The 20,123-nt window shown below is 70.5% G+C and overlaps 1 protein-coding gene across 1 annotated transcript in view; it reads left to right on the forward strand.

Annotated features, from left to right (window-relative positions):
• The window catches only part of TP73 (tumor protein p73), a 43,826-nt gene that overhangs the window by 18,674 nt on the left and 5,029 nt on the right, over positions 1–20,123 (forward strand). Inside the window, exons 4-8 of the mRNA XM_036227942.1 lie at positions 7,861–8,103; positions 17,502–17,688; positions 18,025–18,140; positions 19,587–19,696; positions 19,908–20,050. Coding sequence (XP_036083835.1) covers positions 7,861–8,103; positions 17,502–17,688; positions 18,025–18,140; positions 19,587–19,696; positions 19,908–20,050 — 799 coding nt within the window. The remainder of the gene's footprint in view (positions 1–7,860; positions 8,104–17,501; positions 17,689–18,024; positions 18,141–19,586; positions 19,697–19,907; positions 20,051–20,123) is intronic.

The raw sequence follows: 20,123 nt of genomic DNA on the forward strand, positions 1-20,123 counted from the left end.
GGGGCGCGGGGGAGGGGCAGGGCAGACACCCACCCCGAGGGGGCCCTGGCCGACCCTCCCCAGGATGCTGCAGGCACCCCTGGAGGTCAGAGCCGGGTGTCGCCCTGCACTCAGGAGCCGGCAGGGTGAAGGGGCCGACGTGCTCTGCTGGGCTCAGCGCCTCTCCCATTGCGGGGAAGAGTTAAGGGGACGCGCGGGGTAGACATGGGGGTGGGGAGCGCGGGGCTGAGGCCTCACCCCGGGGGCAGCACCTCCGCCTCTGAACGGGGGCAGGGAGCCAGGCCAGTGGGGGGCTGGGCCGAGCACGGGCCCGCAGCCCCCGCCCCCTGTGCCCGTGAGGCAGGGCCCTCGTCCCCAGCCCTGTGAGGAAGCCCACCCTGAGGCCCGCACAGCAGGCTGTGGTGACGTGGGGACTGAGAGCTCTGTCTCCAGACCCTCGCCTCCGCCCTTGCTGTGCCGGCTCAGCTGCAGCCCCGGCCCAGGGTGCTGGAGACGCTTCCGGGGCAGGTGGGCTCCAAGCAGGGCGTGAGAAGGGGCTGTCAGTCAAAGGCCACGGGGCGGGAGACCAGGGCCAGGAGAGGCCTTGCAAGGACCTGCAGGGGGTGGCGGCTCGCATGGGGGTGCAAAGAGGCTAAGGGTGGTGGGGAGCTTGGGGGGCCGCGGAGAGCAGAGGACAGCGTTGTCCAGACCCCTCGCGGGGCTGACGGGGGGGGGGGCAGTGGGCGGGGCCCGGAGCAGGTCTGGACCAGAGCGGTGGGGGTGTGAGCACTCGGGTCAGTGGCACAGAAGACACGGGGCGGGGGGCCTGGCGTGGGACCCAGCGGGGTTTGGAGGGAGGGAGGGAAGGGGACTTGGTCACCTCCAGCCAGTGGGCCACCGCCTTCCTGGCTGAAGGTCCTGGTGGACTTGGCGTGGAGTTGCGACGGGCCAGCTGCTGCTGTTGTAGAATTCCCCACCCCCTTGCCCTCGGGAGTCCCCGAAGGGACGGGGAACTCTACGGCCCCATTCGGCGGCCAGGCCTCCCTTTCCCCACACGTGGGGGTCCCGGCGTGGTCCTAGCGAGCTCACATGGCGTGACCAGAGGAAAACGGACATCCCCCCCCCCCACCATGCCTCCAACAAGAGAAGAAAAGCCTCACCCTTCACTCCCCGCCCGGTGTGGGGGGCCCCGAGTGCTGCTGCCCCGGGGACCCCTCTTCTCTAGAAGCGCGTGTGCACCCCTCTGCCGCCGGACACGGCACAGCGGGGGCGGTGCCTCTGGCCGCGCTCCAGGCTTCTCCAGAATCCTGCCGTAAGCCCAGACCCGGCGTCGCAGGGCTCTGGCACGGGCCCCCAGGCCCCCATAGGCCCCGGCTGCTCGGCCGCCGCCTCAGACCTCCCGGGCCTCTGGCAAACAGTGGGCGCCCGAGCCACGCAGCCAGGCACCTGAGAAAGGCAGAGCTGGCAGGGTCTTGGTGACCTGGACCAGGCCCAGAGTGTCACCAGTGCCTGACCGCAAGGGGACAGGGCCCTCTGCAGACCTGCCGTTCTCCAGCCTGCGGAGATGCTGATCGACTCCTTCTGCGGGCATTTTAAAGAGCTGAGTGTGTGCAGGCGCTGTCCTAGTGCGTGCACGGGTCCTCCGGCCCGTCTCCCACCAAGTGGGGACCGGGGCTCCCGAGCAGCGAGTGCTTCCTGTCTGCTCCTAGAGATTCATCCACCTCGCACGCCGGCTCTCCTCAAGGCTCTGATAAGGTCTGCGGGAGAGATGCCCACTCGGGCGCCATGAGCTGCGTTATGGACAGCCGCCCACGGGTGCTGCACGGGTCCCAGAAACTCGCTGGGCCCTAAATACAAAAATCGGAAATGGAGGAGAGGAGGGCACCTGACTGGGGCGTCGAAGCTCCCGTGAGCAGATGCTCGCTGCCCGAGCGGCGTGTCCCTGAGTGGAGGCCGGGTGTCGGGGCCTGGGCTCTGGGCCGCCGCGACGCCTTCTCCCTCCCAGCCCAGCGGACACCTCTCCGCTCCCTGGCCGGCTGGAGTCCCAGAATCGCGTGTCTCGTCCTGGGTCGCTGTGCGCGCAGGGGGCCGGCGGCTGCCACGGCCACGGGACAGGCTCCTTCACGCTCGTCTGAGCCGCTCTGTCCCTTCTGCCTTTACTCTGTCCCTCGGGACCCTTTCTGGGCGTGGGGGGAGGGCACACACCGTGACCAGCCGGACGTTCTCTGCAGAGGGGGGCACGGGCCCAGCAGGCCAAAGGTCGGGGGCCTTCTGAAGTCAGATCTCCCGGGACCCGGCTCAGGGCCTTGGCCAGGTGCGGCGTGTGGCGCTGTCCCCCGACCGGACCTTGAAAGGACAGCGAAGAAAACACCGGCAGTGTGAAGAGGTGCGGCCGCAGGCGGGAGGGGCGGGGCGGCCTCCCTCGGAGGCACGGAAGGAGCCGGAGCCACGCCTTTCTGCCAGCTGCCCCGGGCCTCTGCCCGCCTGGGGCAGGCGGGAGGGGGAGCGGGAGCCGGCTGCGGAGCGGCGGGCGCGTTCTGCGCTCGGCTGCCCAGTGTCCTCGCTGCCGGGCCCACGTGGACGCCGCGGACACCGGGCACGGACCGCAGAGGGGTGTGCGTCACGACATTCGTTACTCCACAGAGTGGGCCACGGGGCCGGGGAACACACGGCCAGGTGGAGAAAGCCTGGAGGCCTCCAGGGGGAGGCGAGGAGATGAACGGCACTCCAGGAGGGGAGCGGCACGAGCCAAGGCCCTGTGGAGCGGGGCCGGTAGGCGCTGGAGACAGGGCCTCCCCAGAGGCAGTTATCGCCACCCAAAGGTGCCGACTCCCGCCTTTGAACCTCTGTGTCCCGTGGCGGGGACGAACGGAGGCCTCTCCCCAAGTTGCTGAGAAGCCCGGAGTCCCCCGGCTGCCCTGCCCTCTCCCCACGGGGGGCTCCGCCCCGGAGAGCCAGCCTGAAACTGAGTCGTGGCGCCTGGTGTCGACCCAAGGCCCCGAGGGGGCCCGTCCCTCAGCGGTCCGCTGGGAGGTTTGGCTCCAGAAGGACCTTGACCTTCGGCTGCTTGGGCCTGCGGAGAAGTAATTCGCACTCCGAGTCATCACCCGTGGACAAGGACTCGGTCGCCCAGCTGCGTGGCCGAAGCCGCCTTCACGCTCCCCGCCCGGGCACGGGGCTGCGGCGGTGGCCGTGGACGTGGGGACGTGGGCGAGCGAACCCGGACAGACACTAAAACACGATCTCCATCTACCGCCCCCCAGGTCATCAGAGGAGGTTCCACAAAGTGTAGATGGACAAACGCACGAGAGGGTGGACGCGGCTCCCGGAGGACGTGCCGAGGAGCAGACGGGCCGCGCCCCCAGCAATCTCCCCGGCGCCCGCCTTACGGTGGGGGCAAGACGGGCGCAGCGAGATGCTCCCGCCCTCGCCGGTGGCGGCCGGCCCTGGGGTGCCCGGAGCAGGCACGGTGCGCCCACACGGGCTTTGGGGTCTCTGTCACTCAACCCCGAGTCTCTGAGTGTCCGGTCGGGTGCCAGGTGCCACATGACCGGTGGGAAGTGGCCTCGCTGGGGCTCTGGGGTCTCCGTGCACCCCTCGCCATGCCTGGCGGGTGGTGACCCTCCTCCGAGCATGTGACTGGGGACTGGGGACTTCCCTGCTCCTGGGGGTGGCTGGCCCGGCCTCGGTTTCCTCATCTGCGACCCTGTGGGCTGGGCTGTCATGCAGGCACCACCGAGGTGGCCGCCTGAGCGAGAGGGTCACCTGTGCAAGGGCCACGCCCCCGAGGGAGGTCTCCGGCCACCGCATCGGTCAGTCGAGGCAGCAGGGTCGGCGCGGGCCGGAGCTTGGAAGCACACGCCCCAGGGAGGGCCCTGGGCTCCCCCACTCCCACTGCTCCTGGGGCGCACCCTCGTTTCCTGGGACCTGGGCAGAGGCCAGCCCCCGCCCCCGCTCCCAGAGAGGCGGCTGCACAGACATGTCGGGACATCCATCCGGGGGCCGGGACCCCCCCCTCCGCATCGCACAGCCTCCCCCTCTGCTGGCCGCAGCCTGAGCGCTAAGCCCCCGGCCCGTGTCCTGCCCTGTGCGTGAGCTCGCGCATGCACACGGCCCCTAGGCACCCGGCCTGCGAGTGGCCTCGGCCAACACGGAGCTCGGTGTGCAGGCCGCCTGTGCGGAGGGGCGCCTGCTCCCCTCTGCCGCCACCCCGGCCTCCCGGCCCAGCAGGCCGAGCACCAGGCTGCAGGGCTGTGGAGCGGACGGGCAGCGACGGCTGGAGGGGCCGCCGGGGCCTGGGCGGGGTCCTGGGCATCGGACATCGTCCTACTCTGCTGGACGCCGAGAGGATCTGCCCCAGCCCCTCCCAGAGCCCCGGCCACCAGCCCTCCAGCCTCAGAGGCGGGCCCGGTGCGAATCCCCCCCACGCCCCGGTCCTCGGGGGGCGGCCGCCCGGGGTCGGGCCCAGGAGCCCTGCGAGCACACGCAAGCACACGTGGGCCGCCCCGGGCCGGGCGTGTCCTGATCGGCCCGCTCTCCTGGGAGTTCTCACTGAAAGCAAAACAAACCGGAGAAGGTCTGGTTCTGCCCGTGCTCTACGGCTGCCAAGCGGGTGTCGCCCGGCTTCCGGGGCCTCTGCTTGTGGGGGACCCCCCACCCCGCTGCTGCTCTGGGCCTCTGCGGGACTCCGGGGTCCCCTGCTCCAGCCCCCGGGCGGGCCGGCTAAGCCCCCAGCAGTCAGGAAGGGGGTGCGGGAGTGTCCTGTGGGCAGGGGCAGAAGGACCCTCGGGGGCCGGCGAGGCCTCCAGGCTTCCCAGTGCGTGCGCTCCCCATGGCACCCAGACGAGGCAGGAACCCTGCCACCTCCCGGGGGCGGGGTGCAGGCAGAGGGTCCCTGGGAGGAGGACGAGGCGGGAGCAGCGCCCATCGCACAGAGCTCCTGTCCCCTGGAAGGAAGAGAAAGCTCACAGGACCCCGGACCACAAGGCGCCACCGAGCCCGCGTCTCAGAGGGCCGCGGAGTGCTGGGCCTGCCGCGTGCAGCGCGGTCTCTGCGCTCCCGAACGCAGATGGGGCGCCTGCGGGGAGCCGGGCTCCGGGGCTGCTGGGCACAGAGATCCGATCAGCCGGCAGCTTCAGTGACTAATCCCCTGGCACCCAGCGCGATCGGCAAAGAATGTGGGCAAGTTACAAGCTGTGGCGCGGCCGCCTCCTGCTCCCGAACGCGGAGGCCGCGGCGGGAGGGCCAGACCCGGAGCCCGGGCGCTGCTGAGGCCAGGACGGCGGACGGCCACCTGCAGCCCTCGGGCCGCCCAGGGCCCCAGCCGCCAGGGCCTGACTGTCACCTCGAAAAGAGGACATGGGGACCCTGGGGGTGGGCAGGCTAAGACCCCCCAATCCCCACCCTGGGGCCCACGGCTCTCGGCCTTCTGCAAGCAGGAGGGGCCGGCTCACATCCCGTCCTCGCTCCTGGACATTCGTACTAGGCAGAGCTGTCTGGCCACTGTGACACCCGCCCCCCGTCGCCTGCCCATTCATTCATTCATTCATTCACATGCTCGTCCACTGCTCAGCAGGCCCCTTGATAAGCACTTAGTGATGAGAAACACACCTTTCCCCAAAGGGAGCGTTAATAATGACAATAACAATAACAACAATAGCTGTGCGCCCCCCGCCCACCCCTGAGTGAGGGGCTCCTACGTCTTCTCTTCTCGCGGGGGCGGGGGTGGGGGGCGCTGTGGTTTCCCCACCCCCCTCGGAGCAGCCCGGGCGGGGGGAAGGGGAGAGGCGAGGAAGGGCCTTCTGTTTTGTGTTAAAGCGCTTTGTTAAGTCACCGTTTACGCGGCTCGCAATCTGCCCAGTTCAAGTTCAAGTGCACAGCTCGGCGGGGTTTGCTCCGTCCGTCCTCAGCTGCGTGTACCTGTCGCCCCACTCCACCTGAGAGCATTTGCAGTGCCCCGAAGGGAGGCCCTGCGCCCCTCGGCCATCGGCCCCCAGCCCCCGGCGACCACCACCCGCATGTCAGGGGCCCCGCCCTCCCTGATCCGTGTCCACCGGCCACATGGGATGCGGGCGTCTGTCCGGCTTCTTTACCTGCAGGTGGTTGCGCGTCCTCCGGCCGGAGCGGGTATTGGTCCCCCGCTTTGTTTAATGCTCCCTGCTCACCGCCATCGTCTGTCCGTTTGCTGCTGGCGGCCGTGGGGCCTCCTTGTCTTACAGGTGAAGGCCCAGGAAGTCAGGAGGGCTGCCCTGCGGGGCCCCCGTGTGTCCCCGGGGGGCGGGCCCCTGAGTTTACAGTGTGCACTGAGATCTAAACATAAAAGCCACCGGAAGGCACGAGGGCTGGGCCTGGTCACGGCGGCCGAGCTGTCGTGACGTCACCCGATGCGGCGGGCCCCCGGGGACAGCAGGGTCGGGCCTGGCAGCTCAGCTCTGCCGCCAGGCCAAGGTTCTCGCTGGGTGGCGGATGGCCCTCCCGGGGGGCTGGGTGACCCGAGGGAAGCACTTGCCTGGCCTCCTGGAGGCACGGGGTCGTGGCCTTGGTATGAACCTGCCACCTGTCACCTCCCTCCTGCCCGGCCAGGACTTGAGTTTCCTCCAGGCTGCGCGGGCTTCAGCAGAGCATTTTCCCTGCTGAGTTTATTTTTCCCTGGGTGGGAGGGGTGTCAGGGGGCTTGGGGTCCTCTGTCACGGACACACGGGAGTGTGTGTCCTCGGTGTGCGGAGCTGGACAGGCTGTGGCTTATGCAGCCCACTTCTCCTCGGATGGAGGAACAGCTGGGTTCAGAGGGGGCCGGGCCGTGGGCTGGGCGGGGTGGGTGAAGGCGTTCTGTTCTCATGCTTGCGTTTGGAGGGGGCAGGGAAAGGGGGTAGGCGGCGGGGGGGGGGGGCTTCCTGGGCTGCTCCGCCCCGCCCCCGGGACCCGAGACCAGCAGCCGCAGGCCCCTGGCTCTCCATCTCCACTGTGCCCGAAGTCCCGCTCTCCACCCCCGGGCGGCTGGTCTCCACCCCACTGCCCCGGCAGGTCACCCCCGCTCTGTGCCTCGGTGTCCTCATTGGTAAAACGGAAACACCGGCAGTGCCCACCTCCGGCAGAGGGTCAGATCAAACCCCGAGCATCCCGGCAGAGACAAGGAACTGTGCGGCGTTTGCGGTTAGAGGCCGTCTGGCCAGAGCCGGCTGCGGAGGGCGACCCAGGGGACACACCGCATCGTGCTGCTCAGAACTGTCCCTGGGCGTGTGGCCTGTGGCCCCGGCTGGGTGTGGCCGCGGAGCAGGTGTGGCCACAGAGAACTCTGCCAGCAGGAGGGCGGCGGGGGGCGTTCCGGGGGGCAACGCGGCCCAAGCAGCCCGCCCCCCGCGAGGCCCCTGCAAAGCGGCTTTTGGCTCAGCCACCGACCTTCAGGCAGACCTGGGCCCCAGGGCCTGTCGGGCATCCCTGCACCAGAGCCGGGGTGCGTGCCCGCTACACGGCCAGGACGCCCCCGCCCGGGCCCCATCGCTCCCACTGCCCGGCTCTTGGGGGCGAGGGTCTCCCCACTCCGAGCCGTAAAGGGGGACTGAGCCGAGGATGTCTGGCCGGCGCTGCCCCCGGATGCTGCAGCCGGAGCCCCAGAGCGTGCCCAGGGCTGGGGGGCCGCCCCGCAGGCAGCCCCAGAAATCCTGGCACCCGGGAGGCCGATGAGGGGGGAGGCGAGGTGAATACGTCAGGTTATCCCCACACAAGCAGTGACCTGTCAGGGAGGGGGGCACCGGGGAAACATTCGGGATGGCGGAGCCGCTGGCCCTTTAAGGCTCCTGTAACAGGACACCTCCCTGCCAGCCGGGCCGCCTCCACTCCAGGCTGACTGTGTGTCTCCCCCTCCCTCCCGCTTCCCGCCAGTCCCAGTTCAATTTGCTGAGCAGCACCATGGACCAGATGGGCAGCCGGGCGGCCTCGGCCAGCCCCTACGCCCCGGAGCTCGCGGCCAGCGTGCCCACCCACTCGCCGCACGCGCAGCCCAGCTCCACCTTCGACGCCTTGTCCCCGGCGCCCGCCATCCCGTCCAACGCCGACTACCCCGGCCCCCACCGCTTCGACGTCACCTTCCAGCAGTCCAGCACAGCCAAGTCGGCCACCTGGACGGTGAGTCGCGCCCGCGCCCAGCGGGCGCCTGTGGGGCACGGGCTGGGGGCGGAGGCGCGCCCCGGGCACGAGGGAGCGGCCCCGCTGTCCGGCGGGCCGAGCCGCCCCTCCGGAGGGGCGTGGGCAGGAGGCGGGTCTCAGGGCTGGGCAGTCTGGGCCTGCCCCCCCCCTCGGACCTGTGGCCGGCGTCCGCCAGCCTCCTGCAGGGCCCCAGAGGGGGCGGATGTGGTTCCCCAGCGAGGTCGCGGGACCGTCCGGCTGGCGTCCCGGGGGCTCTGGCTTGACCCCTGCCCTGGGTACGCGGAGGCGGGTGACCTGCCGCCTGCGGCCACCTGAGGCTGGGGGTGCGGCGGCCGCCTCCTCCAGGCAGCGGGGGCTGTCGACGTGGACTCGGCCCGCACGCAGCAAGCTCGGGCGGGAGACGGGGAGGCGGGCGAGGACCACAGCCCTGCAGACCCCAGGCCCGGCCCCCGCGGGGCCGTGCCAGCTTGCGCGACAGCCCGTGTAGCCGTGACCCCGGAGCTGGGCCCTATGCGAACCACTCCGCATCCACGTTGACACTTCAAACCGCCTGCCCAGGATCTGTTACTGCCCCGTTGTGCAGCCAAGGAAACTGAGTCACGGGAGGGCGAGTGGCCGGCCCAGAGCTGTGCAGACGGGAGGCTGGGTGCTGATGTGGGAAGCAGGGTGCTGGGCTCCGGCTCCAAAGTCCTCGGCGCAGGGCTGCACTGTCCACACTGCCAGCCGTGCCCACCGGCAGGGGAAAGGCTGCGGGGGCGCCGAGACCCCCTGGCAAGCCCGGGCTCGCCTCCGAGGGCTGGGCGCCCAAGCGTTGGTGGGCAAGGCAGCCCCAAGGGCCTCTGGGCCCCCTGCCCGCCCCCGGAGCAGGGAGTGAGCCCTGCCCCGACACCCACCCCGTGGGCACCTGGCAGTCCCGCCAGGCAGTGCCGCCTCCTCCAGGGAGCACCAGCTCCATGCTCAGCCCCACCTGGAACAGGACCCTGGAGCGGAAAAGTCCCGTGAGAGCAGCCAGCAGGTGACCCCAAGGCTCTACTTTCAGAGCTGCTCTGGCCCTCGCTCTGCTGCCAGCTGGGCTGTGGTTTCTCACACTCCCGGAGCCGCGGTGGCCTGGGCCACGCATGCACGGGGCCCGTCCATGGTCTGGGCTCCAGGCCAGGGTCCCCCGCGGCTGTTTCTGGTCCTTGCCCGGGCTGCGGGCTCCCCCAGGTGCTGGCCCATCGCTGAGTTAAGGCTCAGCCCAACTCCGGGGTCTCCACTGGCCGAAAGGGGCGGGGACCGCCACGGCCCTGTCAGAGCCCCTTTCCTCGTTGTAAGAGGTCACTCGACGCTCCTTGCCACGGCGGTGGCCAGGCTGCGAGGGGCCGGCGCGGGCAGCACGCGGCGCAGGGCGCAGCTCGTCGGAGCTGGCGACTTGTCTCTGCCATTATTCCTTGGCGGGCGGAGGCGCCGTGGGTGCCAGGGAGCTGGCTTCCCCTGGAGTAGGGTTCTCTGCGAGGTCCTGGTCCCCACGCCCCAGCTCTGAGGTCTGGCTGGGTGACAAGAACCAGGTCAGAGGGCCCCCAAGGCATCGCCACACTTGCACACCTCCCCTGATGGGAGGTTCACTACTAGTCTGTGTTCAGACTTGTTCCCCGGGCCTCTCTCTCTCCAGAAAGGGGAAGGGCCCTGGTCCCTCCTGCCCCGAGTGCCGTCGGCGGCGCCCCAGCCGCTGGTCCCCCAGGTGTCCCGGAAGGCACTGAGGGGGTCCTGGCTCCCTCTTCTCTGCTGCTTGAGGGCGCCGGTGCTGTCTCTGCAGTGGAGGGCCTCGGGGGTCTGAGCTGGTCCCGGGGGGGGAAGGGTGGCAGCTGCCTCTCTGCTGGCTGCACCCCCGTCTGGGGACCACAGCCATCCGCCCGGTTGCCACCACCAGGCCGGTGGACACAGGGCTTGGTCACAGCTGTCCTGGCCCTAAGTGGCCCCGCGGGGTGGTCTGCCCCGGCCAGCCACCTCGGGGGGACAGGGGAAGGCTCACCCGCGCCCGCCCGCTCTGCCTCCGAGCTCCGGCCCCACACCCGCACGCCCGAGCCGTGCAGACCTCCGTCCCTGTCTGGTCACCCCAAGGCCCTCTGCCCTCAGGGCTGGGCCAAGGGGCAGGGAGCTGCGGCGGGCACCCACGGCGCCCCTCCCAGCCCCCATCATGCGGGACAAACATCGATAATGAGATTTTGGCGCCTCGCTCTCTGCAAGCGGACCCCCCGCAGGCTCCTTTCCTTGCCCAGGGCGGGGAGGGCGGCTCGCGTGCGGGGAGGCCCCCCGCCGCCCGCCTGCTCGCGGCTCCGGGGTCTGACTGCGTGGGCGCCGCCCGGACTTGCCGCTCAGGCCGCTCGGCTGCAGCCCCCCGCCACGCCAGGCGGCTGGTAACTGATAGATAATTCATATTTTTCTCAAGTACAATTCCAACTTGACCGCCGCCTTCGCAACGCTTCCTGCCTGGGAAAAACGCCCCCTGCCACCGCGGCCGTCGACGGCGTCCCTGGCCGCTGCCTGGCCCGGGCCCCGGCCCGCGGTCCCCCCGCCCTGGCCAGCTTCCCTCAGGGGTCCCGCCCCACACCGTGGGCACCGGGCGTCCGGAGCCCTCAGCTCTCAGGCACGCGCGTGCGTGCCCACGTGCAGACACAGCACACGCGTGTGAACAGAGGCACGCACACACATGCACACGCACCCGTGCAGGCCCCCCTCGCCCCTCGATGGTCGGGGAGGCGGGTCTCAGGTCACCGCGAGGGGCTGCAGAGCGGGGAGCGGGGAGCGGCGCCAGGCGAGGCGGGCGAGGCGGGCGGGGTGCTGCGTGGGGCAGACCCCGTGCTGGTCCCTCGCAGGTTCACCGGGGGCTTCTGGGAGAGACAGACGCCCGAGCGAGCCAGGCGCGGCACCCTGGGGCGCTGGCGTTTCTTAGCCAGGAGCCTTTGTCCTTGTCCCACACCCTCCCGGGACGCTGCGGGGTCTGAGCAGGGGCGGGGACCGGCCTGGATCTGGCGGCCACTCCTATCCCGGGGCTCCTGACGGTCGGCAGTGACGGGGCTAGCCGGCCACGGGAGGCCGGAGGAGCGGAGAGTCAGGCCACCGGAGGCCGGAGGAGCGGAGAGTCAGAGCGGCAGAGACGCGGGCACCTGGACGCTGTCCAGCCCAGCTCAGCCTCCCCCTGCTCCAGGCCGGGCCCCGCCAGGGCAGGGGCATGTGCTTGCTACTCAGGAGGCTTGGGGAAGGGGCGCCGAGGTCAGGCAGGCGGGCTCGGAGTCCTGGCCCAGCCTCGGGGGCACCTCTGGGGGGCTCAGCGGCCCTGGCAACAGCCTGCGGGGCCGGCAGCCTGGGGCGTGACAGTGGTTTGTGCACAGACGATGACCGAGCTCATCCCTGGGGCGGCCTCCGGACAGCTCGCCGGCCTGGACGCAGCCCTGAGTGACCTCCGGCTGCCCTCGGGCCTGGTGGGCAGGTCTGTGTGTCTGCACCCTGGGGGCCAGCGCCACCCCCTGCCCCGGAAGGGGCCTGTGTGTGGAAGGCAGGAGTGGGGTGGGAGCGGGGAGGGGGGACACAGAGCTGCGCGAGATCCTGGGGTGGCAGGCGGCTGAGTCAACAGCGATGGCTTCGGGAGAAAACTTTCCAGCCCCTCGGAGGTTCGCGGGAGGTGCCCCGACACGACCGCGGCGCCGGCCGCGCCATCCTCGGAGTTTGTGGAATGCGTAAGTGGAATTAATACCTTTTCCTGGCACCGGAGCAGCTATGCGCACTGAGAGCCGTGGGAAGCGTCCGGACAGCGTTTGCTGCGACACGCGGGTTGTGAGGGGGAAGAAACCGCGCGGGCGGCACCGGCCACCTGCCGGCCGGGCCTGGCTGAGGTCAGTGCCCCGGGCCCGTAGCCTGAGCCGGGGTCACCTCTTCTCACTCTCCACCCTCCCTAGCAGCTGGGGAGCCCTGGGACCGCAGGGGCTCCGGCCTGAATCCCGGGTGGGCGGCCCCGGCCTCACACCCCCTGGTTCTTCCTGGGTAACGAGGGAGATGGGCCCATGGCCCCCGCATCTCAAGCCCCACCCTAAGCTCCCGGGGTACGTGTCGTAGGCTCTTATGTTCGCCCCACTTTACGGATGAGGAAACCAAGGCTCATGCAGGGCAGGTCTCTGCTCACGGCCACCTGTTAACAAGGGGCGGAGCCAAGGCCTGCTCAGCGGCCACGGCATCCACGGGGGACAAACCCTGCTCACCTCCGGGCTTTGCTGGGCACTCACACGGCTCGGTGGGAGCCTCGGGGCCACCGCCTGGAATCAGAGGCTGAAAAACAACCCCCACCTGTCCAGAGCATGCAGGTCCCCGAGGTCACTAGACACTGTGGGCTCCTCTCCTGCTGGCTGGGGGTGGCGTTCACTCCAAAGAGAGGGTGCTCTGCTTCCGGACCGGAGGGGTTCTTCAGCTGTGGTCCTGAATGGGGCGTCGGGGGGGGGGGGCGCCTGCAGCTTCTGCGGCAGGAAGGTCAGAGGCAGGAGGGCCCTGTCCCCAGGGCGCCCTGTTGGAGCCAACGTGAGCTGCCCCCCCGAGCCCCTGTCATGGCCGGGGCCACAGCCTGGTCTCTGTCCCTCGTCTGCGCCAGCCACCAGCCGCTGGTCCAGCTCCGGCCCCAAGGCCGTCTGGGCATTGCAGCCGGGAGGGGCAGAGGGTGGCCCGGCTGTGCCGGCCCTAAACAGTCCCGTGGCAGCGTCCAGGACGGCACACCGGGATCAGGCTCCCAGGACCGTCCTGCGAGGCGACGGTGCTGCTGAGGCCAGCGCCCTGCCCAGACGGTCTGACCCTCACGGTTGTTCGGCCAACAAGGCCAGGCCGGCTTGGAGGACAGAGCAAGACGGGGCTGAGGGCAGCGGGGACTCCTTCCCCCCGCGGGCAAGGGGCCCGCCCTGTGGTGGGCAGCGCTGGGCTGGTGGCCGGCCTCTTGCTGCACTCCCGCGCCGGGCACCTCTGTGGCCTGGCCCACAGCCCTGCGCCCTGGGTCCTCGCCAGGCCACCTGCCTCCTCTGGCGGGCGAGATCAGAGCCAAGCTCACGGCAGAGTAACCTGTGCTTGGACGGGCCGAGGTTGAGGTGGCGCATCAGACATGGCCGTGTTTGTGTGCTCGGCGTGGGAGGGGGCTGGCGGTGGGAGGTCAGAGGCTTCCTGCAAGCCCCGCCCTGTCCCTGAGACCCAGAACACGCCCTGCTCACCCTCCTGTCCTCGGGGTCCGGGGAGGCCCCCTAGCGTGCTGACCATTGGTCTGCTGGGCCCTCACTCTGCACTGCAGACAGGGTGCCTGCCGCACCTGCTGCCCACGGCCCCCACCCAGACCTCTGTCCAGGACCGAGCCGTGGACATGCTCTCTGCCAGCTGCGGCCACACACGAGCGGAGTTGGCCCGAGGCCCGTGGTCTGGGGACACAGCGCTCCCAGGCCATAAGGGTCCTGGCAGCTCCTGCTCACCAGTCTGGAACCTGGCTGGAGAGCATCTTGGGCGGGCTGTCTGGCTCCCGAGGGATGCCCCTCCACCCCTGGGCTCGTCTCTCTGCAATGGGCAGCTTCTTGTCCATGGCCTCTGGGGCCTCCCCCGGGCAGTGGTCAGGGGCGCCTGGCACCTGCAAAGTGTGTTCCACCTCCCGCTCACCCTCGTCTGGGCTCCTGGTAAGGGGACCCCTGGCCACAGCCTGCGTGAGGTGTCTACAGGTGCACCTGTCCCCTGCCCCGGCCAGGAGCCCCTGAAGAGCCACGGCAGCCTCTGAGCCGGCAGGTGTGCCAGGCCAGCCGCCAGGTGCGCCCTGCAGCCTCCGGCCGCCATGCCCGTGGCCAGCTTGGGGTGTTGCCGTGGGTTTCCTTGTGCATTGTGCATGGACCCTCGCTGCCCAGACTGTGGGTGCTCTGAGGCAGGCTGGGTGATGGCCACAGGGGCCCCACCTCCTCTCCGAGCTGGTGGCTTCACTGTGATCCTGCCCAGGCCCCCCTGACACCCGTCAGAGCTCACCATGCTCCCAGCAGCTCTGACCAAAAACGCAGGAGCGCGGCAGGGAGGCAGCGCTCGAAGGGCGAGGGGCCCGCGAGGGGCCCGCGAGGGGTCCTGTGTCCTCCTCACCCGCGGAGACCGGTGCCAGGGCTGGCGACCTGGGCTCCCTGCGCGTCTCGGGGGGCCGCTCCGTGAACCCACAGAGCCCCTTACCAAGGGTCCCGGGAAGCAGCTAGGGTGGGGATCTGTGGCCCGGGGGGATCCTCAATGGGTCCTGCACCCTGGAGGAGAGAAAGGTGGCTCTGAACACATGCGCGCACACGCGCACACAGGCTCGCGTGCACAGAAAGGGGTAAGAGTGGGCTCTCAGGAATCGCGTAGAAACCAAGAGCCCCCACCGCAGCCCATGTCCCAGAATCTGTGGTAACAGATTCGCCCACGCTGGTTAACGGTATTTGCGGTTTGCAAGAAGCTACACGTCGCTGGAAAATGACAGACAAGTTATTATCACCTCTCCACTCTCCTCCTGCCCGGGCCTGCCCGAGCCGGCACCCAGGTGCTGGGGAGTGGGCCCGAAGGAGTGACAGCCACCTCCGCGCCCGCCGCCCCTGCGCCAGCCCCGTCGGGCCTGGGGCTCCTGGCCAGGCCAGCGTGGACTTGGGGGGGTTCCAAGCGGAGAAGGGGGGCAGGATGGGCACACTCCGGCGCCGGGGCAGACCGCTTCCTGTAAGCATGAAGGAACACACACATCCCGGGCCCGGCAAGTCCAGGCGGCTCCGTGTCAACAGCCGAAGATAAATAAGGTTTTATCAGCTCGGAATCTGTTGAAACACATCCATCTAGCGGTTCTGGGGAAGGCGAGGCGGGCGGGAGGGAAGGGGAGGAAGTGCCTCCGCGCGGCCTTAACTGCAGCGCGTCGGGGACCCAGGCACCCTCCTCCCGCCTGCCTTCCTTGGCGCTGACCCCCTGACCCCCGGGCTGCGGCGGGGGTGGGGAGCTCGCGCCTGCCTCTCTGGGCTCCTTCCGCAGGGCGCTCACTGCTCCCGCCCCAGGTTCGGCCATCCCGCCCCCCCCCCCCCGCCCACGGCCACCTGTGTCACCACCTGTGTCACCACCTGCAGCTGCCCTGCTCGGTTCTTGCCCGGGTGGCGGCTGGCAGGTGTGTGTGCCCGGGGGCCACCTGAGCAGAGAGCCCGCAGCACAGGGCTGGGCACCCACTGTGGGGAGAGGGGCACGGCCCAAGGCCGGCGGCGGCCCCGCCCCCGGTGCAGAGGGAGGGAGGGGTGCCCTCCTCTCTCCTCCCTGGCGCCCGAGCCCCCTCGCCACTCGCCCAGAGGAGGACCCGCCATGCGGCGGCTCCGCGCCGCCAGCTCGCCCGGCTCCAGGAAGGGCGGCCGCCTGTCGCTGCGCGGTACCAGGGACAGCTCCCGGCGGCTCCTCCCCGGGGCGGGGCGACCACCGCGCTCGCTCCCCGAACCCGCAACCCCCACCCGGCCGCCGGCGCCGCCTCCTGCGTTTTCCCGGGAACTCCTGCGAGGAGCCCAGAGCTCCTATCCCCACTGGGGTCCCCACCCTACTCGGGCTTCTGGGGGCTCGCGCACCACCCCATCCGGGCTCAGCTGGGCGCTACCCTGAGCCCCGCCCCCCGCCTGTCAGTCCGCGAAACGCGCGCTTAGCAGCAGCTGCCGGGGAAGCAGGGCCCAGGCTCCCGGGGGGCGGCCGGGGGTGGGGCGCCTGGAAGGGCTTCGAAGCAGCGCCCTCGCCGTTCAGACCGCAGAGGCTGTCGGGGACCTAGGCGGGGGAAGGGGTGCTGGGGACCCCTCCGCTCGAATGCACCTGGAACCCAGCTCCATCGCGGCAGAAACCGGGGGCCCGGGCGCCGCCCCGTGGGGCCGCCCTCCAGCGCTGTGTGGGGGCCGCAGACGCCTGTCACTTCTGGCCCGCCCACTGCAGCCCACCTGGGCCCAGCCTTGGTGGGCCTAATGACCCCATCTCAGGCAGGGGCGGACACCGGGTCAGAGAACTGCGGGGGCTCCTGGGCGGCCAGCGGAGATGGGGTCCTGCCCCTCCCAGCCCAGGTCACCGCACTCACTGGGGTCACTTCCCAGGCACAGGGCGGGGGCTGTGCTGGGCTCCAGGGAACCCAGGGGGTGGGACAGCTGGGAGGGGGCCAACCCCACAGGCATCCAGTTCTCATGGGTGACAGGGAGCAAGGGTCTGGACCTGAGGTCAGTGTCCGGGGACGGCTGAGCCAGGCCCCAATCCCTGCAGGACGGGAGGCCGCAGCCCACTCGCCCCAGGCCCCTGGGACCCCGCCCCGTGGACGGGTGGTGCTCCGGGCGGAGCTTCGCAGGGAGGCCGAGGGCACCGGGGACCTTGCTCCTGGGCCCAGGGCCACCTGCAGCCCCCCGTGTCCCCCCCCTTGCTTTTCCTGTGCCTGGACTTGCAGACCGTCCCAGCGCTGGTAGCCAGTGGGGGCCTTACGTTTCGGGGTGAAGGTGCCAGGCCCCAGCTTCTTTGGCAAAGGTGGGGGCACCGGGGGTGCGGGGTGGGGACAGGACGTATCCTGTGAGCCTCAGGCTTGGTACGTCCCATCCCTGGGGCATGAGGAGGGGGCATGAGGAGCCCTGGGTTGGTCCCCAGGAGCCAACGATTGGGGGGTCAGTCAGCTTGGAAATGAGAGCTTGGCACCCTGTGGTCACCAACAGTCACCTCTGAACAGGTGAGAGGCAGCCTGGGCCCCCGCATCGGTGACCTGGACCCCTAGGTGCTGTCTGCTGAGGCAGGAAGGGCATCACCCAATCCTCCCGAGGGGCAGGGTCCCTGGCTAGGGGGCCTGGGGCTTCGTGGTCAGACCCCCCTCCACACCCTAGTGGCCCAAACCAGGTCATAGCACTTAGCCACACACCCCCCGGTCTCTGTGTCCCGTGAGCCCAGCGGCACGTGGCCCACCTGGAGATCGCACACTCCCCTGCACAAACGTCAGGAAAGCGTTACCTCCGGCTTCTAAACCCGAAGCCCCGCGCCGCAGCCCCCACCTCAAACCGCTGCAGTCTGGGGGCTTAGGGTTCACGCCAGGGACAGCCAGAGGTGGCCCTGGCAGGCCTGGCTCCCTAGCAGCTCCTTCCCGCTTTCCTGGCCTTGGTCGCCTGCGCCCAGAAATGGGCGTAGTGGCCCCCGCTCTGCACAGGGGACCCGCACAGGAAGCGCTGGGCCCGGCTCGCGGGCTTGGAGCAGCAGCTCTCGTGGGCTGCGTGGGTGCGTGGGTGGCGCTCAGAGGGCCCGGGGAGGGGTCCTGCTGTGCCGGACAGTGGGGGGCCCGGCCCAGCGAGGGCCGAGGGCCTGGAGCCAGGGCCGCGGCCTCAGCCCGGCCCCTCCCCTCCCCCCAGTACTCCCCGCTCCTGAAGAAGCTGTACTGCCAAATCGCCAAGACGTGCCCGATCCAGGTGAAGGTGTCCTCCCCGCCGCCCCCGGGCACCGCCGTCCGCGCCATGCCCGTCTACAAGAAGGCGGAGCACGTCACTGAGGTCGTGAAGCGCTGCCCCAACCACGAGCTCGGCCGGGACTTCAACGAAGGTGAGCCCCCCACGCCCCGGCCCCCCTTATCCCCTTACCCGCCCCCCAGCCCCTGGGCCCAGTGGCCAGGGAGACAGCAGGGACCCTGGGAGGGGCCGACCCTGGGCGCAGCCTCCCCCCAACTCCTCCCGACCGGCCCGGGGCCTCGGGTACTGGCGCCCGGCAGAGCGGGGCAGGGCTGCTGGGCTCGGGACCCCGAGGGCACCGGGGCTGCCAGCCGGAGCCCAACCCGCGAGGCCGAGGGGCCGGGACTGTGGCGGGTGACCAGCAGCGTGGGGCGGGGGAGGGGCGGGCCAGGCCTGGGCGCTGCCCTGAAGCAGCGACCCCTCCCGGCAGGACAGTCTGCCCCGGCGAGCCACCTCATCCGCGTGGAGGGCAACAACCTCTCACAGTACGTGGACGACCCCGTCACCGGCAGGCAGAGCGTCATGGTCCCCTACGAGCCCCCGCAGGTAGGCGGGGCCCTCAGTCAACCCTGGGGGGGCCCTTGGGCAGAGATCCGTGTGTCACCTCAGCTGGCAAACCCGTTCGTCCCGTGTCCCCATGGTGTTGCGTCCGGGCCCCGGAGCCCCTGCCTTACCCTCGAGGTCCCACCCCTGCCTTCTGGCCCCCCGTGGGCGCGAGCTCCCCAGCTCCAGTGGGGGGTCCGCCGGCCTCTGACTCAGCCCTCACCTGTCCCCTCTTCCCACCTGGCCACTCCCCACGTGTGGGACGAGGGGGGCGGGGCTGAGGCCTGGAGGCCTGAGTTGCGGGGGCGGGGGGGGAGGGGAAGGGGGGGTAGAGGGAGGGCGAAGGGAAGAGGCGAGGCCCAGCAGTGCCTGGAGGTGTGGGGTGAAGGCTGGAAACGGGGGTGGGCTGCGAGGGATGGGCAGGGGTGGACGGACCGTGGGGGGCTCTGGCCTTGACCTGAAGGCAGCAGACAGTCTGGGGGTGCCATTCTGGGGCTGCTGAGGGGGTCCCGCTGGGGTGGAGAGAAGTGAGGGTGAGGGGCGATGCCGGGAGGGGGGCCAGGGCAGGAGGCGGAGAGCGGGTCCCAGCTCTGAGCCCTCGGCCATGCTTCCCAGGGCGGGCGGGCGGCAGTGAACCCTCACCCTTCCTCTACCTGGCTCCGACGCCACCCTCTAGGTCCCCCAAACCGCACCTGGCTCCCCAGGCCTCCCCAGGCCTAAGACCAGCCCTTACGTCAGTGGGACAAGGCTGGGTGGGGTGGGACCCCCTGCCCTCCCTCCGTGTGACCGGCCTCCATCTACCCGGTGGCGGGAAGGCAGGGCTCTCTCGCCCCCTGGTGGCCAGCACGGGGTAGCAGTTTTGTGAAAGGCGAGGTCTCCCTCGGCAGGTGACCAAAGGCCATGATGCCCACCCGTTTCCTGGTCCTGGGTTCACGTCTCAGACTCTACACACTCCCTGGGGAATGGTGTGCGCTGGGCCCGGGGTCCACGCGGACGGTGCTGGTCCCCCCTCCACCAGAGCAGAGCAGTGCGCCCCCCGCCCACAGAGTCAGCGTGCGCACACACCTGTGCCCACGGGCACCTGTGCACAGCACACGCACATGCAGCCTCCAGGCCAGGCCCTCTGACCTGTGTCAAGGGAGACGGTCAGGGCGACCGGACCACAGTGCTCCGTGCCCCCCGGGCGAGAGGCCAGGTTTGAGCTCGCTTGGTACCCAAGGCCAGCACAGCTCTGGACACTCAGTGGACAGATGCGTGGATGGATGGACGGACGGACGAGTGGACTGTGAGCATGGTTAGGTGGGCGGGTGGCAGAGGACCACAGAGCATGGCCCAGACCCCAAGCTGACTGAGAGCCGGGACCAGATGTGAGGGGTGGGTGCCCCGAAGGCCAGGAGCCCCCGGCTTAATGGGCCAGGGCCGCAGGCTGACCCCACCCCCCTCGGGTAGGTGGGGACGGAGTTCACCACCATCCTGTACAACTTCATGTGCAACAGCAGCTGTGTGGGGGGCATGAACCGCCGGCCCATCCTCATCATCATCACCCTGGAGACCCGGGAGTGAGTGCGGCACGCGGGGATGGGGGGGCCGGGGGGCTGGGGGGCGGGGGGCTGGGGGGGCTGGGGGAGGAGGCCTGCGGGAGGCGGGGCCCGCCCTGGCCCCAGGGGCTGCCGGAGCAGGGGCCGGGCCTTGGGAGGGCCGGGCACCCCGGAGCAGCCCGGGTGGGCGGGAGGGGCCCGAAGCTCACGGCCCTGGCTGTGCCGCCCACAGCGGGCAGGTGCTGGGCCGCCGATCCTTCGAGGGTCGCATCTGCGCCTGTCCTGGCCGAGACCGCAAAGCCGACGAGGACCACTTCCGGGAGCAGCAGGCCCTGAACGAGAGCGCGGCCAAGAACGGCGTGGCCAGCAAGCGCGGTGAGCGGGGCCAGCCCGGGAGGGGCAGCGCCGCCGCCTGCAGGCCGGAGCTGGACCTGCCTCGGGGCCTTGA

The sequence above is a fragment of the Rousettus aegyptiacus genome, unplaced genomic scaffold (assembly GCF_014176215.1).
Source record: "Rousettus aegyptiacus isolate mRouAeg1 unplaced genomic scaffold, mRouAeg1.p scaffold_m13_p_1, whole genome shotgun sequence".
Taxonomy (NCBI): Eukaryota; Metazoa; Chordata; class Mammalia; order Chiroptera; family Pteropodidae; genus Rousettus; species Rousettus aegyptiacus.